Below are 19,130 nucleotides of genomic sequence, written 5' to 3'. Positions count from 1 at the left end.
GATGAAAAATTCTTATTTTTTTAGACATCGTATTAACGCTGATAATTTTTAATGATTTATTTCTGCTATTCTTCATTTATTTTAATTTACTAAATAAAAGAAATACAAAATAAAATAAAGTATCATTAGAATTTAATAAAATAAGAACTATAGGATACATCTAATACAGAAATAATCGTCCGATTAGTCTCGTGTTTGAGCTTATTCTCATCTTAAAAATAAAAGCAATGTATTGATAATAATTTAAAACATGTTTAATTAATAATATTAAAATTAGAATTTTTGATTGCCAATTTGAGTACAGGTATATAAGGATTCGTCATTTTCGGTCGGTTTATTACCCTCAGTTTATTGCTTGGGGCTCGGTACAATAGCAGGTAAGCCGCGCGATATGGAAAAGAATTGTCCACCAGCTAACTTAGGCCTATTTAATTTCTGTTGACGTTTCGGAACGATTCAATTTCCCAGAGTGTACGACACTATAATTTCTGTTAGTATATTAGTTTTCTATAATGTAGTAATAGTCTTACGAACAATACTTCGTAATACTTCTATCTTCCTCGTGTATTTTGACAGTTTATCTAGAATTGTTTGTTATTATTGAACATTGTAAAGAATATTGAAGCGAAAATTGTTCTGATAATGCATATATAATTACCTAGTAAATTGAAAATTAAATAAATTTTTAAATATCGTGTTGGTCATTATTAAATAAATAATTTTATTCTTTTATTTTATCCCGAGGATGAATGATCCCTTATAATAATGCTGTAAAAAGTTTATCCTTTTTATAATTTTTAAGAATTTTAAAAAGTATGAAAATTTATTACTCTTGTATAATAAATAGTTGTTTTTCTTGTTTATATGAATTTTATTGAAATTAAATGTCTTTATTTATGTGAAAATGATCGTTGTGGAGATTATAAATTTATGTAAATGTCAACTGAGTTCTTTTTCCTGTAAATTATTATTAAGGGGTGATACTCCTGTAAAACGTTGTTTTTTAAAGAATTTTTATTACAAGAAGAGTAAAATATTTATTGATTCGCCGTAAAGTGCATGTTAATTAATATTAAAGTTAAAAGTTGCTGATTCACCCAATGCTGATGCCAATGAATAATCCATCGTTATGGATATTTACAACTCCGCATAAAGAAATTCTAGAAATAATTTGTAAAAACAAACCTAAGTTCAGCATAGAATTAGTGGGCTCCGGAACGATTTATTTACATAATAATTGTTTGTTAACAGCTACTGATTTTATGTTGGAAACCGTACAAACCTATAAAATAAGCAAGTGAAGGAATTATATTCCAAGGCATAAATTTTCTCTTAATACAATTGATCCCAAAAACAGCATAAATGCAGCGGACACCAACAAGATACCTCGATTCCACACTATACTAAGTAAACTCAACGAACATATAATACCCTCAGCGCCCAGCTCAAGGACCTCGAGAAGGACCTAGATAAAAAGGTCAAGGGAGAGGTCACTACCTGTTTCCTATCAATTTATTTTATACTATTCAACATTGTAAAATAACTCTACGAGGACAGAATAAATTTAGTTGTACCAATGTGATTGAATTTGCTTATCGCAGTGTAAACCCATAACAATATAGTGAAATTTAACAATAAAAAGTCTAAAAATTAAAATTTAAGGTTGTTTTGAACAGAAATGTCGTTTTTTTTATAAACAAAAGGAGAAAAAATTTATTTATAATGGTTTTTTTAATGAAGTTTGAGGTATACTTTGCTTATTGCTGAGGCCAATAAGTTAAAAAATGTATTTGCAAAATTTCCAGTAAATTAGACAAATAATTTTTTATTTGCATTTCACGACGCGAAAAATTAAACGTTTTGAGAAAAACGCGTTTAAAGTTTTTGGACTTAAAAGTTCTGTTTACTAACACTTTTATGAATTTCATCCTTATCAAAGTTTAATCTGTTTGCGTACATGTACATATATGTATTGAATAATATTCAAATAGCAAATTATGTATAAAGCTTATTAGGCCAAACAAGGCATAAGACAAAACTGCGAACTCGTTTTCTTATTTCATCTCATATACGCGTTTTGAGAGTATAGCTTCGATAGATTTGTAAAGATTCTTAAATTATTTTTTTTCACTTGAAACTTTCGGAATATATTCTTCACATGTTAAAGAATCTTTTTATAATAAAAAATTGTTAACAAACAATTTGTAAATTACTCTTCCACCTTAATAATAGTCATACTTCTTTAAATAAAGTATCTATATATACAGGAATAACGAAAAGTGTGGAATGTTACATGCTGCCTCACTCTCCAGTATCACCATATATGAGTTAGACGAAATAAAAAATAAAGCAATGATATTTGAATATCAGGCAGACATTGAACTTAACTTATTGATATAACTATATTAAAACATAGATTTTAAATAGAATATACATTGGAGTAAACATTCCTATCCTGGGTGCAAAGAGAGCATCCCTATACTTTCTCTACCTGCATTATCGCTTATAGAGCAATAAACCAAGAACTGTCTATACAATTTACCCTTTTCAGACATCTTTTTTTACATACGGGGAAATCCATCTGCGGTGCAAATAAGCCACCCGGGAGTTTCACTTTTTTTATGACTATCTACGAAAACCCATCCTGCGATGCAAACATCCTGCTATCGCCAACTTTGTTTTTGGGAAAAATCTTCCTGTGACGTAAAAGAAGTACTTCCCGTCCAGAAAAAATATCCTTAGCCTTCCCTACTCGGTGTACCAAAAATTTCCTCAGCAAAGGAACAACATTCGCTAAACTGAAGATCTGATTGGTCCACAGGGTGGACGATGGACCCCTTCATTTTCTTCTCAAGGAGGGATAATTCATTAAAAGCCCTCGTTAGCCCTTAGGCAATGTCTTTTTGTCTGTTTCGTCTTTGATCTTGTTTTTTAAGTTTTTGCTCTAAGCGTATCAGCGAAAATCGATAATTATTTTAAATTAATTTCTTCATTTACTGATTTCTTTGGTGAAGTTTAGTGTAATTGTGTGAAAACATTTTTAAAAATAGTAAAAGTGATAAATAAAGCAAAATATAAGCTTTAAATTAAACTACATCATTCAACTACCATCTTCAATCCAATTACGCTTAGTGACACAGACGGTATCTCGAATATACAAATCATCAATAATAAAAATCTCTTTGTAATCCAAAGAAATACGGTTTATGGTTTATTCCCCAGATTAAAACGAGCTGTAGCGGTAAAGCAAAGTATCGTAAAACCGTCCTTTGTTCGAATTAAATAAGTGTTCGATTAGTGGATTATCAATAACATCTGTGAAATACATTTGAAGCATATATCAGAAAAATAGGGGTAAGTTTGTTACATAAAATCACTTTTCGTCGCTTCTACTAACATTCTTTAATTTTTAAATTTGTAACAATTTCGTTGATATTTCTTTAAAGGATTTTGATAATGGAAGCTGAGCAAGAAATTTCAGTAAATGCCCTGTCTGAAAGCAGGGGTCAAACGTATTGAAAGATTTGGGAAACGGATCCTGCTTTGAAAGATTGGCTTCAGCCTCACGCTTCCAACAAGAAAGCATTATGCTCCATGTGCGAATCTTCCATTTCGGCGCACTATCATACATTACGAAAACACGCTGGAAGTAAGAGACATTTGGATTTGATGAGGCGTACAAGTAGCACAAATAGTTTGGACACCGTGGAAACTGCTTTAGAAATTCAAACAAAAGTAACAAGAATTGAATTAATTTTGACAGGATTCTTTGCAGAGAACATAACATAGCGTATCGTATAGTAGATCATGTAATACCTATATTAAAACATTGTTTTCAGGATGTAGATGTTTGCAAAATGTTACGTTTGGGAAGAACAAAATTAACCGCGATGACAGGTGTAATAGCATCTTCGTATAATAATAAATTATGTATTACTTTACAAAAACGCAAATTCAGTATAATGACAGACGAAAGTACAGACGTCTCCAATGTTAAAGTAATTTGCATTATTGTTAGATTTTTCGATGCAGAAATACAAAGTATTCGTTGCGCCTTATGGGATTTAATTGAAATTTATAGAGATGAAGATAGCAATGAAACAGCAGAAAATTTATATAACAATATTATTAATTCATTCACTGTTTGCAACATTCCTTTAGAAAATATAACCGGATTTGGTTGAGACGGATGCAATAGTTTGATGGGTTCACATAATTCAGTAGCGTCTAGATTTAGAAATGATTGTCCTAATATTACTATTTTGAAATGCATATGTCATACTGCACATTTATGTGCGAATTATGCTTGTAAAACATTACCACGTGAATGTGAAGATTTAGGGCGCAATATTTATAATTTTTTTAAACTTAGTAGTAAGCGGCAACACCAATTTAAGGAATTTCACGTTTTGTTGGATGCTGAAGTGCATAAAATGTTATATAGTGCTCAAACGCGATGGCTTTCATTAAAAGCAGTTGTAGATCGAATTTTAGAGCAATGGGAGCCTCTTCAAATGTATTTCACACAGTTGTGGGAAGAACAGCATTTACCAGCAGCAGAGATAATTTACTCATCCATAACTCATCCATTCGTGAAATGTTATTATTTGTTCTTAAAATGGGTATTACCAAAATTTACAAAATTTAATTGACTATTTCAGTCTGAAAAAGTTATTATTCCATTACTTTACAATCAAGCAACAGCATTATTTAAAGATATTCTAATTTGTTATATGGACAATAGCTATGTTCTCAGCACGAATGTGAAGGACATAGATCCTGATAACGAGCTTCATTTTCTACCAATAAATGAAATTTATTTAGGTTTAAAGGTAAATACCGAATTGCAGAAACCCGAGATAATACAACAAGCGGAACATGTACAGAATTTTCGTCTGAATACGTTTAATTTTTTGAAAGAAGCAAGCAGAGAGTTATAAAAACGTTTTGATTTTAATGATTTACGTTTGAGAGATTTGGAATGTTTTATTCCTCACAAATCTATTGATCCCCAATTTCATGTAACGGTACCAACATTAACTTCTATTTTTGAAATGTTTCCTCGTAATTTAGATTCTTCCTGTTTCACCAGGCAATCAGTAGATGATGAATGGCGTCTACTACCTTTCGCACAGCTACCACTCGACACTACAAATGAAAAGTTAATAGATGTTTTTTGGGTTAAATTATTAAATTATGATGATATTATGGACCTACAAAAGTACACGAATTTATCTCAATTTGTTTTAAACTTGCTTTGCTTACCTCATTCAAACGCTGAGTGCGAACGACTTTTTAGTAAAGTTAATTTAACGAAAACGAAAAACAGGAACAAAATGAAGACAACTACATTAAAAAATAATTTGACTGCGTGGGAATGTGTTAAGAATAGTGGTACTTGTAAATTATTTGAACCATCCGCAGATATGATAGATCATTGCAATCAAAGCATGTACAATTTTAATACATCAAATACAGACAATGAAAATGAAGGTGTTTCCGATGAAGGTTCAGAATACTTTACGCTGATGTAACGCCCGTTTCTCAAAATTGCGTAATTTACTGATATTTCAATTATTATCTTAAATTTAAAAAGAATATATAAATTTGTAACTTAATCTATAGTTTTTATTTGAATCTTCGATATTTGAAAATTCTTTAAATTTGTAAAAAAGTTATATGCTTTTAAATAAATAATGTTTATTCTTACAATGTTTTTCTTCATCTCATTTTCATTGCATAAAAATAATATTTTATTTATAAATATATAAAAACAAATAGCTAGATTTCATACAAAAATTATTAATATTATGAAGCACTGTTGAAAATTTATTCAAGATCGGTTGAATAATTTTTAAATGAGAGCTTATGTTACTTCCTAAACTTTGAAAAACTATACATCATATTATTATTTTATTGAGTTTCTGTTATATGCATCATCATATTAATGACGAAAATAGCAGCTAATACAGCCAACGAAGCTAGCCAAGACGCCAAAGACCGATCCTGTTAAAATGGAATTTCAGCTTATCAAAGTCTTAACAAAGATAAATTTTTCTCGATTGAAACTTCCATAAAAGACATTACTCTTCATCCTAAGTAATTAATAATATGATTTTATGTGTACTCAGTTAATTGGCATACGATTTTCGGCACAAATCATCAGTTTTGCAGGTACGGTAATCGAAATCTTTTAATTTGCAAGTGACTTTTCATGATTGGTCAACGTCCTTCCAAATTGACCAATCATATTTAGTCATTCATTCTCGAACGCATCTTAGGTATACTTCCAGTTGAAACTACAGTTTGTAGTCTAGACACTTGCTATACCACGTAGAGTAGTATATTTTGTTCTCGCCACTTACTATGCAGCGTAGTGTAATTCAAAATGGCGGACTTGGCAACGCTGGCACTTATTACTTGGCTTGGCAGCAGAGTAGTTGTCAGCAGTCCTGAGTCAGGACTGCTGAGTGCTGACCAGAGATGAAACGGGAGATTGCTCATGGCCAAGGTCTCAGGACAGCCACCAACATCAACCAGGTATAACTCTAGATTTCTTTCATTTAACCAATCGAATCGCGGCCAAGTTCCCGGGAAACTAGTTCAAAGTATAGTGCCCGAACCAGAGAATCCATGAACAAGCCGACGGTACAGTAAGGGTGAGATTCACCAAGTCCGGTTTGAAGGCTAGCCGGGCTAATATGGTATACTTTCGGACTAAAGTAGTATAGTCAGAGATGAAACGGGAGATTGCTCATGCGAGGCAAGGTTGCCAAGTCCGCCATCTTGAATAGTACTACGCTCTATAGTAAGTGAATTTTGATATAAGGAATGCAGACTGCACAAAGTGTACTGCCAGCGGAAATACGTCAGTAGCCATCTTAAATGCAGAACGTAATATATCAAAAATAATATATATTATATTCACAGCCTGTCACCGTGAACGGCGTGAACGAAGACAAATGTTAGTATACGGAAAAATAAAGTGTAATAAAGAAATATTTGATCTATCTGACAGCTGATGTACTTATGGTATAAGTGAATAAATAAAATAAAAATGCTTTTCCTAAATTGATTTTTAATTTTGATAAAATGGTCAAATGTAGCCATTAATAAATTAGATTTGGTAATAAATACAAAAAATGCGTTTTATTATAACAAATGAGTTGAGGTAAAATAAACTCAATGTTTTTATATTAATCTGTTAATAAATGCATTTTTTTATTTATTATTGAGTCCAATAAATTAATGGTTATTAAAAAAAAAATTCCTTGTAATGAAAAAAAAATGAAAAAATTTTAAACTTCACCAAGACTCGAACACGAGCCCACCGCATGACAAACGGCAACCTTACCGCCTGCGCTACAGCGCTCACTTGATGTACCAAGAGCAAAACAGCCTTTTAAAGACTGACTACAATTCTTTCACTAACTCGTCATAAACGATTAAGAATTAGCTGTAATAATAAATACATTTATCTACATAGCATTATTGTACTAAATTTATTGTTTTTAATTTGAAGCATACATTTTGCATGAAGATATGATAATTTAAAACCATTCAGTACTCTATATACAAAACTATTCATATGCTCAACTATCATAAATTAATTAAGTAATATTATAATATTTGTTATATGTAGTCGAATAACTATGATAAACCAGCATATGAATAGTTTTGTATTTAAAGTATTGCATGAACATCCTTAAAGTATCGTATCTTCATGTAAAATGTATGCTTCAAATTAAAAACATAATAAATTTAGTGCAATAATGCTGTGGAGATAAATGTATTTATTATTGCAGCTAATTCTTGATCGTTTATGACGAGTTAGTGAAAGAATTGTAGTCAGTCTTTAAAAGGCTGTTTTGCTCTTGGTACATCAAGTGAGCGCTGTAGCGCAGGTGGTAAGGTTGTCGTTTGTCATGCGGTGGGCTCGTGTTCGAGTCTTGGTGAAGTTTAAAATTTTTTCATTTTTTTTTTCCTTACAAGGAATTTTTTTTTTAATAACCATTAATTTATTGGACTCAATAATAAATAAAAAACTGCATTTGTTAACAGATTAATATAAAAACATTGAGTTTATTTTACCTCAACTCATTTGTTATAATAAAACGCATTTTCTGTATTTATTACCAAATCTAATTAATTAATGGCTACATTTGACCATTTTATCAATATTACAAATCAATTTAGGAAAAGCATTTTTATTTGCTTTGAGTTTTTAGGTAAACGCAGCACCACTTCACACGGATAACACGTAAAAATGTCACGGTTAGCGGTAGTCGCTCTTCTTCTAAAGCCAATGTTGCCTGAAGTCCAAATCACACCTATGCTCTCCAGGCATAGTTGTGTTTGTACCGCTTCCCTTTAAATTTTCTATACTCCTGCTGGCTAGCGCTTATCTTCATTTTTGTTGCTAAAAGCTTGATTCTGGCATCACTGCCGTGTGGAACTATTAGTTTGCTAATAAAAGCAGAGGCTTAATTTTAAGAGATTGCAACATATAGTAATTAATATAGATACAATTGTAAAAAGAAAACAAAAATTTTATTTTACATATATTAACTTTAAATAAAATCCCACAAAGTACTGTAAAATATCTAACATATTATATTATATATCTAATCTGTCAGCTTCTTTATTTTAATATTCATCTCAATTATCACAGTTTGATCCTCAGCGATGACACAGTAACCACATTATGGTGAACCTATTCTTTTTTTTTTAATGTTCGATCCACATAGCTTCATCCTCAGCAGTGATACAGTAAACACACGTACATTACTATAATTTAATCTGAAACAAAATCCCACAAAGTACTATAAAACATCTTACATTTTATATTATATATCTATTCTGTCATTTTCTTTATTTATTATTGTATTTACCCAAAATGCTGACTCATTTATTTTAATGTCTGTCTCAATTAACACAGTTTGATCCTCATCAGCGATGACACAGAAACAACATTATGGTGAATCTATTCCTTTTGTTTTAATGTTCAATCCACATAGCTCCATTCTCAGCATTGACATAGTAAACACTTTACAATAATTTAATCTGAAACAAAATCCCAAAAAGTACTATATAAAATCTTACATTTGAAATTACAAATGTAATCTGTCAGCTTCTTTATTTGTATCGTATTTACCCAATGTGTTGACTTGTTTATTTTAATATTCATCTCAATTAACACAGTTTGATCCTCAGCGATGACACAGTAACCATAATATGGTGAATCTATTCCTTTCATTTTAATGTTCAATCCACATAGCTCCATCCTCAGTAGTGACATAGTAAACACATTACTATAATTTAATCTGAAATAAAATCCCAGAAAGTACTATAAAATATCTTACATTTTATATTATATATCTAATTTGTCAGCTTCTTTATTTATTATTGTATTTACCCAGTTTTTTCACTCGTTTATTTTATTATCCGTCTCAATTAACATAGTTTGAATCTCAACGATGACACAATAACCACATTATGTTTAGTCTATTCCTTTATTTTAATTTTGAAAATCTGCATAGCTCCATCCTCAGCACAGTGACATAGTAAACACATTACTATAATTTAATCTGAAATAAAATCCCATAAAGTACCACAAAATATTTATATCTTACATTTTATATTATAAAATTTATTGTTATACTTATCTAAAATGTTCAGTCCTTTATATACTTTTAAAAATTATTTTTATGTACATTTTACAAATTTCGTCACTTTATTTATTCACTTATACCATCAGTACATCAGCTGTCAGTAAGATTAAAACTGTCACTTTATTTCTTTATATTACTTTATAACTTGTGGTATGTATATACTAACATTTGTCTTGGCTCACGGACCATGCATTATGTATTTTGAAATTAGTAATTAGAAATATCTATATTGCGGTCCCTCTACAGTCTCTACCCTCTGACGTATTTCCGCCGACCAGTAGTACATATCAGCAGCGACTATAGCGTAGTACCCAAAATAGTACTACGCTATAGGATATGTCGCTTTTGGGTACTACGGTAGTACCGAAAGTACTACACTTGGCAACCTTGATACACAGCTGAAGTCATCACTATGTATGAACTGTCAATGGTGTGACACACAATGATCTGTCGGCATGAGCAATCTCCCCCCTGATGTGTGTGTGGCCCCTAATCTCTGATAGTAACTAATTGCAGTTGTTCGCTAATATCCTATTAATTGTTGTTATATATTTCCCAATAAATTAGCATTTATAATCCAAAACTCTTTATGCTTTCAACTTTAATCTAATTCCAGGTCGACTAATTCGTTACCTAATATTCCTTTGTACCCTGGTACTCAAACAAATTAGTATATTAAACTGGGGCACGATTCTTGAAACTGTGATCTTATAGATCTCCTATGCGATAGTCAATAAAATATATTTTCGCATACGAAATTTAGGATCATATAGCTTCAAGAATCGGTACCCTGGAGTTTTGATTTAGAATTCAAATAAAAATAAATTAATCTGCGCATTCAAGGAAGAAAATAGTCTCGTGTATATAATTGTATAGTAATATTAATTTTATATAAATGTAGCTATAATTGAATTTTTAACAATTATAAAAAGTATTTTAGAATCTTAATTTTTAGAATTTTTACAACTAATTTAAAAAAAACATAGCTTGTAGACTAAATGTTTATGAATTAAATTATTTTATTTCCTATTAAAATAAATATTAAATAATCATGAGACTTAAAAAAAAATACTTTTTCTTCAACAAATTGTCATTGTTTTACAAAATTAAGTTCAAATTTATAAACTTATCTATTCTAAGTATTTTACGCATGTCACCAAAGCTTTATGATATTTTAATGTTATTTCCTAAATAACTTAAATGTTTCATAATCTTTTGAAATATATAGAGCAATTACTGAACTAAAAATTAATTAAATAATTAGCATTCTAAATCCGATAAAGAAAGTGAACTTATTAGCAAACTTCGTTCATATACAAGATACTGGGCCTATATAATTTCGTACAAACATATAACAGTAATAAAATAGCATACAATATATTAGTTAATTTATAGCCCTACCATCTTATTTAGTAAAGGCAAAATTAAGCATTGCGTTATCTGCATTATGGCAATTAAATTATTCGGTAACCCAAATATATACACTCTTTCGGCGTCCCTCATACTTGTAGCGAAAGTGGTGAGCCTTCCAGGATTCAAATCTATTTGATCTGTAGTTGACAATAACATACATAACAAAAAATTAAGGTTTAATTATCGATCTTATCTTTATAAATAAATAATATTTACCAAAATGGATTACAGCAGATAACTTCGTTTTTAAGTCGGACTTCAGCATTTCATTAGTGTGTGGTTCAGTAGGCACTATACATATGAGAATGTCCACGTCCTTAATTGCATTTGTGTAATCTTCTTCTTTTGTGTAGGTACTAGAAAATACAATAAAATTTAATGAAGCCAGTAGAGTAATTAACAGCTAGATCACCAAATAATTTTATAATAACTTACGTGTTTCTATATCCTCCAAGAGGTTCGTTGTACACGCGTATAATACCCTTATTAGTAGAATTAAAACCATTTTCCTTTAAAAATGACATTTGTGCTACAATATTATATTTATTCTTTACGTTAGTGCAACCCTCAATTTCAATTATGCCAATCTTTGGTTTTTTGTAAACGGTAATATTCTCTTGCGGGTCAATAGCAATGAGTAGAGTTACAATATTTTCTATTGTAATTTTTGTTTTCCTAGGTAATACCAACTCATTTTTTTTAATGTCATCGCCAACGGACCTATAAAAACGGTATTAATATAGCGATATACAAAAATTTAAATCTACTACATAATCACACTTACTTAATATTTTGCCCGAGCTTTGGTTCAACCAATATATCAACACTTCTCGTATTATTCGATGGTTCTCTAACTTTGGTGTCCTTAACTTCGACCACGGCGGCTACTTCTAAAATTCGCGAATATTAATTAGTACTAATAGATTCTAAAGAAATCTTTATTTGGATAGTACGAATCATGATTTTCTTACGATCAGAAAGTGTTGTTCCTTCGGTTACCAATCTACACAGGTCATGGGATGTATCCTGAAAATAAATAAGATTAATGAAAATTATTTCTGCTTACAGTATAGTATAGTCCTTTTAAGTTACCTTAGTATTATGAGTAAGCGTTAGCTTCCTCGAAATATCCCCATCTGCAGCATACACTGCAAAGCCATATATTAAAGATTCTTTGCAGTTTGGAACGTCACGTTCTGAGAAAATGTCATTTTTAATGACTCTGTTAAAAACATCTTCAACTTCCATAACTTCCGAGTCCATTAAAATTGCACGATCGAGAACTAGTGTTTTCGCTTCATAACGATATTGATGATAAGAGTTCCCTTATTTCTTCTGAATCATTAATCGTATCATACTCTATTTTTTTTGTTGGCGAATGTTTAAATGTTTTATCTATTTTTGCTTCGCTATCATTAAGCACGTCTACCGCATACTTTATAGCAGGCGTAAATTCTATTACGTGTTCCTTCAGATTTGCCTATAGGGAACATTGTCCATTTTCCAGCTATATGGTCTGAGCCAAGTCTGCTGTATAGAGATATTAGGACAGCCAAACTTGCTGTATAAGAGAGTAGTGCCTCGACGGCCGTATATACATGTCATTATCTACTTTTTTGTGTACTTGCCGTCGAGACACTACCGTGTCTCTTGATTTATATCTTTTTAGATTTCTTGATTGGTTAAAATTTAGCGTTTTTCTTAAATGTTCATAACAATTTGATGAAAACGATTTGGAACCCAACTAAACCGTTAACGGGATCCCTCACGCCTACTTTATCGACAGTTCAAGTCAATAAACAATTAGTTTAATAAAATTCAAATGCGAAGCAAATTGAAAAATCCGGCGCTTGTAGGACAATGTGCCAGTCCTAATTAGTCAAACGAACTTTTAAAACACTCAAATTAGTTGGAAAATAACGCTGTACCATTGTGCCACGTTCTTGAAGAGAGGTTACTTTTAGTTATTTCCACTTCAAAAACGCGGGACAGTGGTACATCGTTATTCTTCATCCGATTTGAGTTTTTTAAGCTCGATTGACTCGTTAGAATTGGCACCTTGTCATAAAGAAGCCCGTTTTTGCAATTTGCTTCGCATTTTACTTTTATTAAACGAATTGTTTATTAACTTGTACTGTCGGTAAAGCACGCGTGAGGGATCCAGTTAAGGTAAAGGGATCACCAGGTGGTCCCACCCTTGTAGGTTATGTTTGGAATCTCTACTATATTTAGAGAATTATTCTTAAGTGTTCAATAATATTATGTTGAATAGATAACAATTAAGTATTATAATTTCTTTGATCGACAGTCGTGCTTTGATCAGGATTAAATAGATAATTACGGATGATTTCGCGACTTGCATATCGGTTTGCTCCTAGATTGTGATAGGCATGGTTCGATGACGGATGACACATTCATAGGTGAAGTGGGGCGGGGCAGCGTTATAGTTCCTCAAAAAATCTCTTACGGCCGTATTCATAGTCGGTCCTTAAGGAGCTCCTTAGATTAAGGACGCCTTATCTAGGAATTTTTATTTTAGCAAAATGGAGTTTGTCCGTAGCTGTCAAATGGCGCGGTTAACCTTCATTTTTGAATCGTAAACAAGAGTAATATTTTCGGAAAACGATTGCGGAAAAGAAGAAAGGATTTTAGTAAATAACAGAGAAGAAAAAACATTTCAGATGAGTATTAATTAATAACAAAACATGAAAATTATTGTAAATTTTTAAGGAAATATACTTTGTGATTATTTTATTTTTGTTACAGGTGAAATCCTGTTCCTGATGAGTTTCAATTAAGGAAAAAAGTACTTATAGATCAATAAATGAAAAAGCATTAAATTATAAAGCATTTCTGTGTAGTCCAGTCATTTCAATAATTATGACATAATGTTATAACAGTGAATGTGTAAGCGATTGGTGTATATACAACCAAGTTTTATTATAAATTAGTAATGATGTACAATAATGTTTTGATTGCTATTATTATAAATTAAAGCTAGTTCATTAACCTATTATTTATATTTCTACCCTTTTTCCAAATTCTATATACACATAGTACGTAATTACATATTCCCATATTAGTCATATATTCTTTAAATTACTAATAAAATTACCAAAATTTTATATTTGTAGAGCATAACTGTTTGTTGCAATGATTTTTATTATTCGATCAATGTAAGACAAATTGCAAAGGGTTTCTGGAAATGTCTTATTGATCCACCACATCTTTCCACATCTTGTATGACATCTATTTTCCTCGTTAGTCCCTCTTTCTAGTTTTCAACATATACCAATATTTTTGTGCTATTGTTAAATACACTTGGATACGGCTATTCTATTAACTAACAGATTTTATAAATATTAAGATGATTGGTAAACCATTGTTCTATTAAATTTGAAAAATGGACACTTGAATTATTGTGCTTATAATGTTTGGCACCTCTTCCATAGGATATCTTCTCTTTACATTTGAGAGGATGTTGTTCTCCAATACATTTAAATGTACTTCTGAATGCTTTTTGTTTTTAGCTTCAAATAATTATCCAACTTCACATTTGGATATACATCCTCAATATATGATACATATTTTGTTACTCCTATTTGTTTGTGAAATTCATTTGTTCTAAAATCTTAATTTATCTTTTTACTAGATATATATTATATCATTTTCAAAGAATTGATATGCCTTTCTATCAATCCTAACAACATCATAATAGATGTAATGAAATAAGTATTCTATATTCAAAATGGATATCCATGCGTGTAGTTGGAAAACTATTTGAAGCTGAAAACAAGATGAACTCAACAGTATACAAATACCTTTTAAAGAACTTTATTTTCACAAGTATTGTAAGAACATATCTCGCAGAAAAGATGCCAAATTTTAATAGTATCATTCAAATGTCCATTTTACAAATTAAACAAGATAATGGTTTAGCAATCATTTCAACTATTACAAAAATAATTGCAGATCAGCAGTATTATCAGATCTGTGTGTATGTATAAATGATTAGAAAATTAATGTTATATGTTATAGACCAGAAGAAAATAGTGCAACGGAGCCAAATAAATGTCACACAAGATGTGGAAGGATGTGGTGGATCAATAAAACATTAGCAGAAACCCTATGCAACTCGTCTTACACTGATCGAATAATAAAAATCATTGCAACAAACAGTTATGCTCTACAAATATAAAATTGTGGTAATTTTGTTAGAAATTTAAAGAATATATGGCTAATATGAGAATATGCAATTACATACTATGTGTATATAGAATTTGGAAAAAGGGAAGAAATATAAATAATAGGTTAATTGAACTAGCTTTAATTTATAATAATAGCAATCAAAACATTATCGTACATCATTACTAATTTACAATAAAACTTGGTTGTATATACACCAATCGCTTACACATTCACTGTTATAACATTATGTCATAATTATTGAAATGACTGGACTACACAGAAATGCTTTATAATTTGATGCTTTATCATTTATTGATCTATAAGTATTTGTTTCCTTAATTGAAACTCATCAGGAACAGGATTTCACCTGTAACAAAAATAAAATAATCACAAAGTATATTTCCTTAAAAATTTACAATAATTTTTATGTTTTGATATTAATTAATACTCATCTGATATATTTTTCTTTCTCTGTTATTTATTAAAATCCTTCCTTCTTTTCTGCAATCGTTTTCTGAAAATATTATTTTTGTTTACGTTTCGAAAATAAAGGTTAACGGCACCATTTGACAGCTGTCAGCTATGACACACACTGTATAAAAGTAATATACTATAGCAAATTATGCCTATGTACCAATGCAGCCAACCATACGGCATAAAAGTTGTAAATAAAGGAATCTCATCCTCAAGGAAGCCTCAGACCTTCCTTAAAATAAGGAAGCAAAAAATCATATATATATGTAATTAAAGTATACTAAAGTAGTATTGAGCAGACTGTAGCATAAAACAATCAACCAATCACAATGAGAGATTTCAATATAGTCATCTCTATTCCCATTGTGATTGGCTCATTCCTTGCCTAGTGAATAAGGCGTCCTTAATCTAAGGAGCTCCTTAAGGACCGACTATGAATACGGCCGTAATTAGTTCCTATGGGCCAGGAGGGTTACAGATTGACATGGCTCTAACGTGACGTAACTTAGATAACTACTGGAATCGCTTGGGAATGGTGCACCTATTGAAAATATCGAGGTGCGCCAGCTTGAAAAAGTGTGCTATTTGCATAAACAATGAAAAAGTGAACAAAAATGCGAAAATTGCGTCTTTTTTCGGAAACAATCGCATATAACTCGGTAAGTGTGCATGTTAGAGAAAAAATGTATACTTATAAATTTGTTTGTTATGAAATGTTTTACGAGATAGAATTGGTCCGATATCCGTAGATTGAAATGTTCGCTGCAAAATGCTAGAAAATGCAAAAAAAATTAGGTAAAAAACAAGGTAATTTTAAATTATTTTTTTAATAATGAAAAATTAACCCAATCACGCCGTAAATGTATAGAAAAGTACTTGGCTGCAATACAAAACGAGAGCCGCAAGGCCGATTAAGATCGGATAGACAGTTTTCGCATATTGTAATTGTTAATTAACCTACCTCAACAAAAAGGCCTATTTTTTAATTTTGTGCCAGGCTCAAAGTTATGAATATTTTTTTGCGATCGCGCTTTTACACCTTCTTAGACTCTTTAAATATCATATACAATTGCTATCTTAACGATTTTTCAATTTTTAATAACTTTTTAAGTGGTTTTAAAAAGTTTGAAAATTGAAAAATCGTTAAGATAGCAATTGTATATGATATTTAAAGAGTCCAAGAAGGTGTAAAAGCGCGATCGCAAAAAAATATTCATAACTTTGAGCCTGGCACAAAATTAAAAAATAGGCCTTTTTGTTGAGGTAGGTTAATTAACAATTACAATATGCGAAAACTGTCTATCCGATCTTAATCGGCCTTGCGGCTCTCGTTTTGTATTGCAGCCAAGTACTTTTCTATACATTTACGGCGTGATTGGGTTAATTTTTCATTATTAAAAAAATAATTTAAAATTACCTTGTTTTTTACCTAATTTTTTTTGCATTTTCTAGCATTTTGCAGCGAACATTTCAATCTACGGATATCGGACCAATTCTATCTCGTAAAAAATTTCATAACAAACAAATTTATAAGTATACATTTTTTCTCTAACATGCACACTTACCGAGTTATATGCGATTGTTTCCGAAAAAAGACGCAATTTTCGCATTTTTTTTCACCTTTTCATTGTTTATGCAAATAGCACACTTTTTCAAGCTGGCGCACCTCGATATTTTCAATAGGTGCACCATTCCCAAGCGATTCCAGTAGTTATCTAAGTTACGTCACGTTAGAGCTATATTTGAAAGATTTTGTCTTAATTCTCCTGGCCTACTAGGTGGCGGTGCAATCACGACCCCACTCCATAACATGCTGCATCACGGCACCCCCCTGGAACAAAAGTTCCATAAGATTCACATTCAGTATTTGCCTGGCTAATCTACCAGTTCGTCGACAGTGTTAATAATTGTGAATATTCCTTTGGTTAACTGTAAATTATTTTAAAAATAAATAAAATAATAATGACGACCATTAAATACGGCATTTTAATCGGTGAGTTAGTTTATATGATCAAAATTTATTATTCGTATCTTGAAATATTATTTAGAATAATTATACAGTATGGTCTGCATAGTAATAGTAATCACCTAATTTAATTTCTATTCAACACTGTAAATAATGTGAAAAAATACCATTGGGTTGTATAATCACCCTGTAGGAACTGCAGTTCATATCTATGTTGTCTAGAATCTAAAAAGTGCGGTCAGCAAAGGAGCAGCCTTGTACAAATATTATTTCAGCTCTAAGGGTGAGGTTCACCAAGCCCGGCTTGGGGCTAGCCGGGCTAAACTCATACAGCTCATGTAACGGAAATTAAACTACTTTAGCCCGAAAGTATACCATATTAGCCCGACTAGCCCTCAAGCCGGACTTGGTAAACCTCATCCTAACTCACCGCTTGCTTAGTAAAGCGGCTCAAATTTAGTCAAAATCGAATTCCTTCGTTTTTCAAACTACAAGAAAGTAATACATCTCTCGTTGAAATAAGATTACGAAATAACGAAATATTCTTAAAAATGTATCTACCTACCCATACAGCACACTTGACTAAAAGTTGTCCTATAGACATCTTTTAGTCTGGTGTGCTGTATGGGATGCTTTATAATAATTTCCTTTTATTGTGTTTTATAGTGGGTGACGTCGACAACTGTATATACTCTATTGAGAATTATCAGAAGATAAAAATAACAAATAAGATTTCGAAAAATACTACGGAAATTAAATTTCATGGTATGATAGCTTGTAAAAAATTGGTTAAATGTGATGAGAATGCAATAAAGGTATTATTTATTATTATTCAACATTTAATTGTAGTAATAATTATTTCTCTTTCATATTAAAAATAAATTATTTAACTTCATTAGGATTGCTTGAATGTATGGTGCTCAGATGGACTAGCAAATGTAATTTTAGTGATAGATGAAGTTTACAATCGCACATTCAATTTAAAATCTTTTAACGCTATAAAAAGAACTGCTGCGGAAGAAGAAACAACAAATATACTCTATTCTAAATATTTATGTGGTATAAAAATTACACCAATGTCAATGCTTTCAAGGTAAAATTTTTATTTCAATTGATATTTACATTAATATTCCAAATATAATGCAAATTATATTTTCAGTGCTAATTGGGGTATAAATAATAAAACATTAATACTCAATTTACGTGTTCCACTGGAAGTTTTGAAGGAACACGTAATAGAATTCACGCCTGCTATAAAGTATGCGGTAGACGTGCTTAATGATAGCGAAGCAAAAACAGATAAAACATTTAAACATTCGCCCACAAAAAAAATAGAGTATAATACGATTAATGATTCAGAAGAAATAAGAGAAACCTTATCATCAATATCGTTACATGAAGCGAAAACACTAGTTCTC

The 19,130-nt window shown here is 30.8% G+C and overlaps 3 protein-coding genes across 3 annotated transcripts; 2 read left to right on the top strand and 1 right to left on the bottom strand.

Annotated features, from left to right (window-relative positions):
• Window positions 1-4,202: 4,202 nt before the first annotated feature.
• Window positions 4,203-5,534, top strand: LOC136785457 (SCAN domain-containing protein 3-like). Its single transcript, XM_066746504.1, has 3 exons — window positions 4,203-4,592; window positions 4,662-4,893; window positions 4,975-5,534. Exons 1-3 carry the CDS (start codon window positions 4,203-4,205, stop codon window positions 5,532-5,534), a joined length of 1,182 nt encoding a protein of 393 aa, XP_066602601.1.
• A 5,302-nt stretch (window positions 5,535-10,836) lies between these two features.
• On the bottom strand, window positions 10,837-13,476 carry LOC136785455 (gephyrin-like). Its single transcript, XM_066746502.1, has 6 exons — window positions 12,177-13,476; window positions 12,056-12,110; window positions 11,869-11,974; window positions 11,520-11,804; window positions 11,301-11,440; window positions 10,837-11,221 (listed from the first exon to the last, which is right to left on the bottom strand). The coding sequence occupies exons 1-6, from the start codon at window positions 12,345-12,347 to the stop codon at window positions 11,061-11,063; spliced, it is 918 nt and encodes a 305-aa protein (XP_066602599.1). The 5' UTR covers window positions 12,348-13,476; the 3' UTR covers window positions 10,837-11,060.
• A 3,950-nt stretch (window positions 13,477-17,426) lies between these two features.
• On the top strand, window positions 17,427-19,124 carry LOC136785454 (uncharacterized; the record flags this gene model as incomplete). Its single annotated transcript, XM_066746501.1, has 4 exons — window positions 17,427-17,739; window positions 18,379-18,527; window positions 18,612-18,805; window positions 18,872-19,124. Coding segments are annotated over exons 1-4 (627 nt in total), but the record flags the coding sequence as incomplete, so codon positions are not given.
• Between the last annotated feature and the right edge of the window lie 6 nt (window positions 19,125-19,130).

Source organism: Prorops nasuta, unplaced genomic scaffold (genome assembly GCF_024137725.1).
Source record: "Prorops nasuta isolate Cenicafe-Biocafe unplaced genomic scaffold, Cenicafe_Pnas_1.2 PNAS00364, whole genome shotgun sequence".
NCBI classification, from domain to species: domain Eukaryota; kingdom Metazoa; phylum Arthropoda; class Insecta; order Hymenoptera; family Bethylidae; genus Prorops; species Prorops nasuta.
The sequence above is the reverse complement of the archived record's forward strand: the minus strand, read 5'-3'. Positions and strand labels throughout refer to the sequence as shown.

What these genes read in the sequence shown, in the direction of transcription:
- LOC136785457 (XM_066746504.1), top strand. Translation starts at nt 4,203, where the DNA reads ATGGGTTCACATAATTCAGTAGCGTCTAGATTTAGAAATGATTGTCCT. An exon ending in CATCCATAACTCATCCATTC is followed by an intron (nt 4,593 to 4,661) that starts GTGAAATGTTAT and finishes TGACTATTTCAG; the next exon opens with TCTGAAAAAGTTATTATTCC. An exon ending in GGAACATGTACAGAATTTTC is followed by an intron (nt 4,894 to 4,974) that starts GTCTGAATACGT and finishes TACGTTTGAGAG; the next exon opens with ATTTGGAATGTTTTATTCCT.
- LOC136785455 (XM_066746502.1), bottom strand. Translation starts at nt 12,347, where the DNA reads ATGGACTCGGAAGTTATGGAAGTTGAAGATGTTTTTAACAGAGTCATT. An exon ending in CGCTTACTCATAATACTAAG is followed by an intron (nt 12,111 to 12,176) that starts GTAACTTAAAAG and finishes ATTTATTTTCAG; the next exon opens with GATACATCCCATGACCTGTG. An exon ending in ATCTGCTGTAATCCATTTTG is followed by an intron (nt 11,222 to 11,300) that starts GTAAATATTATT and finishes TGTCAACTACAG; the next exon opens with ATCAAATAGATTTGAATCCT.